The following is an 8815-nucleotide window of genomic DNA, read 5'->3' on the forward strand; positions in this document are numbered from 1 at the left end:
GCACAAAGAGGATAGTTTCAAGAATTCCTCACACTCATTTTGAACTTCTGAGCTGCCGTTGTTCCAACTCTTCCTTTTCCAGGGCACCAGACACTGCCCCCACCTCTGTCAGATACGCAGAGTGTAACTCATGGAGAGATAGATACTGTACCATTCCTGTGCCTTTTCCTCAATACCTCTGCCTCTCCACGCTCTTATTCTCTGATATTGCAGTTTTGGTAGCTAGCCCTTCAGAATATATTAGAGAATAGAAGTTGTTTTATGTTGCTGCTGTATCTCCCTGTGATTTGGACTTCAGCCTCCTTAAGGGCAGTGATGCTTTCTTCTTTGTATCCTTGGAATCCAGAAAGAGCCTTGGACCAGTACAGTGCCTGAGGACAACAGTCCCTGACTCTGTGGGGCACGTGAGTGATCCTGTGTGCTTCATCGCTTCCCATCCCTTCTTAGTTCCTGCTCAGTAGAGCCTCGGAAGTGCTAATCTCTACTAAGGATGCTTTTTTGAGCCACTTTATTCCTAAACCTTTAGCATCTTCTCATGTCCCATCAAATCTTCTTGGCTTCTAAGGTTTGTCACCCCGTCCCCCGTAGGCACTGCTGTCCTCCCAGGCTGACCCAGAAGCAGGCCTTCACAGGGTCTGGGTGTTCCTCGTCACTCGTGTTGATCTTCTGTCCCCGTCTTCACTCTTCCCTTCCTGCAATCCAGAACCAAGAGCACCTTCTAAACCGAGGAAAGCCGTGTAGCCCTTGGTGATTCCAGCCTGCAAAGGTGGCCCTGGGGCTCAGCAGTACTCACAGTGCAGCATTTAGCAGGACCTTCGTTGACTCCATGTATGTTTCTTTCCGGCTAGATTGTGCGCAGCTTGAGGGTCACTCCATCAGAGTGTACCTGAAGCCTTTCCAGACACGTAGGGCTTGTCAGTGTACTAGGGGATTGACAGAAGGCGCGTCTGCTTCTGTGATTGCCATCCTGCTGGACCATTGCGCTGCAGCACCGCCCCCAGTTCTAGAGTGGAAGGGGTGCTGTGAAAGAGGTATCTATCTAGTGACTCCGGGACAGCCCTGCTGCTGATTCTGAGTCATCATTCATTTGTGGTGACTCTAAGCCTTCTTTGTGATTCATATTCTAAAAATGGGGTGAGGTTTTTAAACTGAGGAACTAATTTCAGGCTGAACTTAGCCTCGTAATTACTGGGTTCCTTTGTAGGTTTCAGGCTGCTACTATAGGGCTTCTCGACGTCTGGCATCTGGAGGCTCATTGGATGTGGCTCTTCCGTGACAAATACTTGCAGTGCATCTCACAAGATTATGATAGGAGGCTTGCTGTAATGCACGCTCCACCAGCTTGTCCTGGGGCGACTCATTGTCTGCAGCCAGCCCGCATCTGATCTGGGCTGGGTAAACTAAGGAAGATAGGTCAGTCTTTGGATCCTGGATTTCTGGCTCTCTCTCTAGCTCTCTTTCTTTCTTCATTCTTGCCTCCCTCCCTCCTCCACCTCCTTTTTCTCCAGCATTGGGGTTTAAACCCAGAGCCTTTGGAATGTAGTGTCAGCCCTTTTTATTTATTTATCTATCTATTTTTAAATTTTGAGCTGGAGTCTCACTAAGTCACTAAATTGCCTAGGCTAAGCTCAGATCTGTAATCCTTGTATCTGAAGCTCCAAGAGTGCTGAGATTATAGATTAGATTCTTCCATACTTTTTTTAAAAAGTCTTTTATTGGGGGCTGGTGAGATGGCTCAGTGGTCTAAGGCACCTATTTAGAACAAACTAAGCTAAACAGAGCACAGGGACCGCGGTTCAATCCCCCAGCACCACATGCCAGCCAGCCCCGCCCCCTGGTGGGCTGAGCAGGCCACACACACTAAATAAATAAATAAATAAATAAATATTAAAAAAAAAGTCTTTTATTTATTTGTTTGGTACAGTGTCTCGCTATACTGCTTATAGTGATCCTCCTGTCTCAGCCTCCCCAGCGCTGGGATTGCAGGCATGTGCCACTACGCCTGTTTTTGGTGGCCAGCATGGCATGTGGCACCAGGGATCAAGCCTGAATCCTTGCACTTACCAGGGAAGTGTTTAGACAGCCAAGCTATCTCCCCAGCCCCATGCTTTGCTTTGCTTGCTTGCTTTTTATTTATTTTATTTTATTATTATTTTTTAAATATTTATTTTTATTTATTACATTTATTTATTGTGTGTGTGTGTGGCCAGCTCAGCCCACCAGGGGGCGGGGCTGGCTGGCATGTGGTGCTGGAGGATCGAACCGAGGTCCCTGTACTTTGCCAAGCTTGTTTCAAGTAGGTGCTTTAGACCACTGAGCCATCTCTCCAGCCCCTTTATTTTATTTTAATAAAATAAAATTTTATGGCCAGCTCAGCCTGCCCTGGGGGTGGGGCTGGTGTAGCACGTGGTGCCAAGGATGGAACTGCGGTCCCTGCACTTGCCTAAGCATGCCTAAACAGGTGCTTTAGACTGCTGAGCTATCTTGCTGGCCCCTATATTCATTTTTTGAGAGAGGGTCTCACTCTAGTCCAGGCTGGTCTTGAGCTCATTATGTAGCCTAGGCTTGCCTCGAACTCCTACGAGTCCTCCTGCCTCAGTCTCCTGCATGCTGGGATTACAGGTGTGTGCCACCATGGCTGGTTCCTTTCATACTTTCCTGATCTGTCTTGGTTCTTCATGCAGAATATGCCTATATCTGTAAAGAGGGACTATATCGTGTTTCATGTCTAGATGTCTAAAGCCTCTTGCAGTCTTTGATGGGGCTTTTTCAAAGGTGGCTGAATCTCGAGTATGTGATACAGTAATTAGGGTGTGTGGTTACTAAATCAGTCCAATGCTTGACTTGGCATTGCCCTAATCCCAGTAGCCTAGATGGAGTATAAACAGGGCAGAAAGATGCTGTTAAGGTTCCTTGTTCCTTTTGCTGTCTCCCACCTGCATTAGCCCCTCCTGCCATGTGTCACCTGGCCTTGGGGCCAGCTGATTATGAACTAAAACCTCTATAAACTGTGAGCTAAAAAAGCTTTACTCCTTTAACTTCAGGTGTTGGGTATCTTGTCTCGGTCTAACACAGGGTATTTCTGAATTGGCCTTCGAGGTTCTGTTTCTGAGCACTAGCGAGCATCTAGGAGACCTGCTTTAACAATGGCTGAGGGCTGGCGAGATAGCTCAGTGGTCTAAAGCACCTGCTTAGGCAAGCTTAGGCAAAGCACAGGGACCACTGTTCGATCCCCCTGGCACCACATACCAGCTAGCCCTGCCCCCAGGGTGGGCTGAGCCAGCCACAAAAGACAAAACAAAACAAAAAACACAATGGCTGAAAACCAGAATGTGTAAACAGCATAAATGGGGTGACTTTATGAAATCCGCATTCTGGGTCTAAGGCTTCTATTAACAAGCTCTGCTGCCTTGGTTGAGCTGTACAGCAAAGCAGCAGTGGCTGACCTTCACACGGAATCTGGAATGGGCTATGGGTCAGAGCCAGCCTGAGTAAGCTCGTCTGCCATCACTATCACTGTCATTGTCGCAGAGGGTTTACTGCACTTAGCCCTGAGCACTTGGCATGACTTATCTCATTTAATCCTAAGAGTTATGAGTTTTATTACTCTTGTTGTGTAGGGCAAACTGAGGCTTACAGAGGTTGAATTATGAATCCAAGAATGTACAAGATTCTAGCCAGGACAGTCAGTCTGTCTTCTAAGCCCACATCTCGGGTTCTGTCACTGTACTTGATTTCCTGGCGCCTGAGGTGTATCATTAGTAAAACTTAGGTGCTGCGCTCATCGCCTTTGAAACGCTCTCATTCTAAAATTTCTGTGCATTTTTCTCTTCCCCTTTACAGCTCCCTCTTCCCTCCCCTCCCCCAGCCACTTACTGCGGGTATCCGCCACGGGAGCAGCAGGATGTTTTCCCCACTGAGTTAGGACGCTGCGTGTGTCAGCACATGGCCTTCACTGTGGCTCTCTTTTTAAGAGGCCGGGGTGGGGAGTATGGGTTTACATGCGCTGCGGTCGAGAGAAGAGGAATCTGACTCTTCAGTTCTGTTGTGTTATCTTGGCCTGCAGCCATAACCACACTGAGTGACACAGTGTGACAGGGCTTGAGGAAAGCTCTGTAGGCCGAAGCGCCCAGAATCAGCACTGAGTGTGCGGGCCCCACGGTGCTTCGGTAGGATCTGGGCCAGGACGCTGCACTCTCTCTGGACATGTCTCGGCCGGGTTACTGAGGATCTTGGGAGAGGGCCTTGGAGGGGAGGTTTCCAAACGTTTCCTCCTCTATTTAAATAGGGTGTCTGGTAGGTTTGCACATGGGGAGTTTCCCAGGGCATCTTGTTGTAATTTTATTGTGATTGATGTTTATAAAACATCTATGTATGTATGTATTATGTGTCTGTCTGTCTATCTATCTATCTATCTATCTGCCTATCCTTAGTACTTTTTTATTTTTTTTTTAAATATTTATTTTTATTTATTACATGTATTTATTGTGTGTGTGTGTGTGTGTGTGGCCAGCTCAGCCCACCAGGGGGCGGGCTGGCTGGCATGTGGTGCTGGGGATCGAACCGCGGTCCCTGTGCTTTGCCAAGCTTGTTTCAAGTAGGTGCTTTAGACCACTGAGCCATCTCTCCTGCCCCTATCCTTAGTACTTTTTTATAGCTGTGACTCCAAAGTTAGAATATTGTGGCATCAGCAGAGCTGGTTTCAGGAGTTGGATCTTGCGCGTAGCTTGGTGTATCTAGCACACTTGTTGTTGTGGCTGCTGTTTGAACAATCTTTATATGAGATTTTATTGTGGACAGAAAGGGTCAGCATGTCACCGCTCTGAGATTTGTGTATCCTTCCGCTTAGCCTGTCGAGAGCAGTTCAGCCATCTGAGGACATCGATAATCTCCTGGCGCCACTTCATTTCTCTCTGCCCAGAGCTTTTTCACCTAGCAGAGAATGATGGTGCCGCCTGAACTCCCTCAGCTCAGATGGATGTTGAACCAAATGAAAGATGGTATGAAAATATTTCTGAAAATTACGAGGTTTCTGCAAACATTAGATGCTCTTAGGGACTATAAAATAAAAATAATTCCCTCAATCACCAAGAAGGCTAAAAGTTGTTAAATGTTTATATGCCGATTTTCCCAGTATGTATTATGTACTGAAGATAAATCCTGTAGTACAATGTCCTATTTTTCTTGTTATTACGTGCCAACTGGAAGACTAAGAGTTAAGTCGTTCTAGAAACTATCTGAATATTGTGAATAGTCAGCTGGTATTGCTCAAGGCAGTTAGTGGCTCTTTTATGAATGCACATTAATTTTGCATTAATTTTGATTTTATTAATTCATCAGAAAGTGAAGAGCTGGTTCCAGTTGTAAAAAAGATGTTAATAGCATAGACAACATTCTAAGCCAAATGAGAATTCTTCTGTATACATAGGACATGATTACAATGTAAGCAAAGGCCTGACAATGCATAGCCTAATTCTAATTGGCCTAGATTGAAAATGTTTTTTAATTCACATATTTCATTAAAGCAAATATTCCCCAACCTCTTACTGTAAATGGACGAGATGACTCCGTTTCTGTTTTTCTTGATTGGTAAACCATGCTTGAAGAGACCATCTGGAGAGTGTTGGGTTTCTGCCAGAGATTTAAATCAGGCTCGCAGAAAGCTACCTGCCTAAGGCAAGAAACTGCACCAGTTTAGTAAGAAAAACCACACTTCTATTTCACCATCTGGTAGAAGAAAAAGAGAAAAATTTTCATATTTGCTTAACAATGATAGTACTATATTACAGATAACAGTATTTCAAAATACAGTGGAGGAAATCAGGGAACCTAACTGGTAGAATTTGGAATTTAGTCTGATAGGAAGGCTTATCCAGGCGTTTCGTCTTGGTGCTGGTGGCGAATGTTTCAGTATGAGGGGAGAGACTAGACGAGCAGAGAGGAATACGCCAAGTTGAAAACCACCTCAGACTTATTTTGTGCGTAGAACTAAAAGCCTTAGATCTGTGTGGATTGGGATAATGGGATGGTAATCCTTTTTAATTTTTTTTAACAGATTTCTGCTTGGCAGAGTAATCAAATGCAAGAAGAACTAATCTGACCGCATTCTGAGTCCTGCCCGTGGTGAGGGCCGTCCACCCCAGACATTGTTCTGGGGTCCATCTGAGGTCAGCAGCGTGAAGATGACCAGCGCCTTCTTAGCATGACGAGCTTGGACCATGTGATCACTGCCCATCAGTCGGAATGGGTCTCCTTCAGCGAAGAGCCACTCTTCCCTGCCCTCTCTGAGGGTAAGGCGTGCTTTTGTTTCCCGACTGACAAGATTAGTAAAGAACCTTGTTTGTTCGTTTTTATGGATTCGGTTGGAAGATTTAGTCTTTGAATAAGATCTTATAAGAGGAAAAAGATTCAGTTTGGTCATGTTCCTGACATTTATGGATTTTTCCATTAGAAAGCCAGAGGAAGCATCTTGGTGACCATAGGGCCCCAAAACAGGGCCTGGCAACACCAGAGTCTTGGTTCTCTCCTTCCAAGGAATATAGGAATATTTATGAAGTACTTCGCTGGCAACCTTTCTTATGTTTACATCCTACCAGCAATTTGGGTTGTCTGCTTTTTGTTTTTTGTGGTTTTTTTCTGTCTGTGTTTGTAAAGTGCACTATTACAGTGGCAGGCTCTGGAGCCATACTGCTTGATCTCGAATCCTGACCTCATCCAGTGGTGTGCCCGTGGAGGAATTATTATTTACTCTCTCTGCACATAATCCCATTATCTGTCCAGTCACTGTTGTACCTACCTCAGGAGACTTTGGGGGGGTTAAATGAATTAATATATATATAAAGAACTTAGAACAGTGTCTGGCCTGTGGAAAGAGCTCAATACTGTCATGCTTGAGCACAGTGAAGGTGGTGACAGTGCTCCTTAGGGAACCGAGGCTCAGGAATGAAGGGAGGGGAGTGTCCAGGAGATCTTGCACAGCTGTGTCATTGTATTCTGTTCTGCCTCAGAACAACCTTGCCAGGGCCAGGTTGTCTCAGTTACTCTTCTCTCATTGCTGGGACAAATACCCGACACCCACAATGAAGAAGGAAAGGTTTATTTAGCTTACAACTAGTGGAGGGTTCAGTCCGTACTCAGCTGGCTCCAAGGCAGAGTGGCACAGGGCAGAGAGCAGCCGTTCATGGCTGCAGCAAAGAGCAAGAGTGGCTCTAGCAAGCGAGGCTGGCTAGCTAGCCTCTCTCCCCTCCTCACATTATGATGCAGATGTGTCTGCCCCAGGGCACTCACATCCGTAATCTTGGCATTGGATCATGAATTAATCACAAACCCTAGAAGCCACCCCAGGACTGCATGAGGCTTTGTGGGGGCAGCTAGGCACCAAGCATACCACCATGTGACATCAGCCAGCCTTCACCTGCAGCATTTGGAAAGTTGAGTGTGCAGCTGTGCCACGCAGTGCAGCGTCTGTGTGACCAATGATGCCCCGAAAAGCTGCAAATTTGAATTAAGAAGTGCTGAAAGCTTGATGTTCTTATCCTGAATTTCAAAGACCTCGCTAGTTAGAAGGCTTAAATATCAAAATGTATATTATTCAAAATAGCTTTTGATCTTGGAAATATAGCTCAGTTGTGCACTAGGCCCTGGGTTCCCTCCTCTTACTCCCCCAAAAAGTGCCAGGTGTGGAGGTGCACACTTGTCCTCCCACCTATTCCGGAGGCTGAGACAGGAGGATCATAGTTGGGGTGCCAGTTTAGGGCTAGCATTGCACAGTGCCCTGGATTCAATCTCAGGTACTACACACACAAAAAGACCCTCCTGATAATTTTTACTTTTTCATGTATAGCCATTAGAAAATTTAAAATTAAATGTGTCACCTTTTATTTCTGTTAGATAGTGCTAGTCTAAAGGCTCTGATTACATATAGGTTACCAGTTTCTTTGGCTAGTGGTAGGAAAAAGAACTTTCATATTAGTTCTTGCTTTTTGTGTGTGTGTGTGTGTGTGCAGTACTGGGGATTGAACTTGGAACCCTGTGCTTGCCAGGCAGGCACTTATTCTACTGAGCTATCTCCCCAGTTCTTGCTTTTTAAAAATTTTCATATAGCAAAATTGTATTGCACAGTATACATTTCCTGACTTTTAGCACATATAGAAATTTATATATCCTCCACTATAATCTGTATATAGTTCTTTTACATTTGATTCTTTTCTAAGGGAAAAAAATATCCCAGGAAAGCCTTTAGGTCACCCTGAGCGGGTCACTGGTACAGAGTTTGCATCTGGGGCTTGCAGACTCTGCTGTAGTCTAGATGGTAGAGTTTTCCATTGGAATGCTGTGTGTTCAGTGTGGAGAGAAGCTCAGCGGCTCAGCCACAGTCACTACAGTCTCTGTGGCCTTCACGGCCTTCATTTGTCCCGCTTAGCTGGGGTTTGTCTCTTGTGGGAGCTCTGTAGGCATTTTTCTTTCCTTTTTTTTCGGAACCAGGGATCAAACTCAGGCCCTTGTGCTTGCCAGGGAAGCACTTATTCCACTGAGCTGTCTCCCTGGCCCCTCCATAGGCATTTTTCATTCATGTTCCCCAAGCACTGGAGTGGATGCGGAGGCCCACCGTAACCATGCTCAGTGTAGGGGCAGCCAACAATAATTCCCATACTCTGAGAGGCTGAGCAAGGAAGACTGCAAGCTTGAGCCCAGCCAGCCGAGGCAGTTTAACAACCTAGTGGGCCCTGTCTCAAAGTGAGAAGTGTAGCGCACAGTGAAAATCGCATGTTCTATCCCTAGTACCATCCAGAAATTTTTTTTTTTTTTTTTTTTT

General features: G+C 45.6%; 1 protein-coding gene across 5 annotated transcripts in view; it reads left to right on the forward strand.

Moving 5' to 3' along the window:
- Ston2 (stonin 2) overlaps positions 1-8815 on the forward strand; it is a 164956-nt gene that overhangs the window by 22852 nt on the left and 133289 nt on the right. The window contains exons 1-3 of one of the 5 annotated variants that reach the window (XM_023702090.1): positions 1362-1413; positions 4850-5000; positions 6056-6290. In XM_023702090.1, coding sequence (XP_023557858.1) covers positions 6203-6290 — 88 coding nt within the window. In that variant the 5' untranslated portion in view covers positions 1362-1413; positions 4850-5000; positions 6056-6202. Of the gene's footprint in view, positions 1-1312; positions 1414-4849; positions 5001-6055; positions 6291-8815 lie in introns of those variants that run through there. The other 4 variants (XM_023702111.1, XM_023702097.1, XM_004624707.2 and 1 more) reach the window with 4 other exon arrangements.

This window comes from Octodon degus, unplaced genomic scaffold, assembly GCF_000260255.1.
Source record: "Octodon degus isolate 3935 unplaced genomic scaffold, OctDeg1.0 scaffold00007, whole genome shotgun sequence".
NCBI classification, from domain to species: domain Eukaryota; kingdom Metazoa; phylum Chordata; class Mammalia; order Rodentia; family Octodontidae; genus Octodon; species Octodon degus.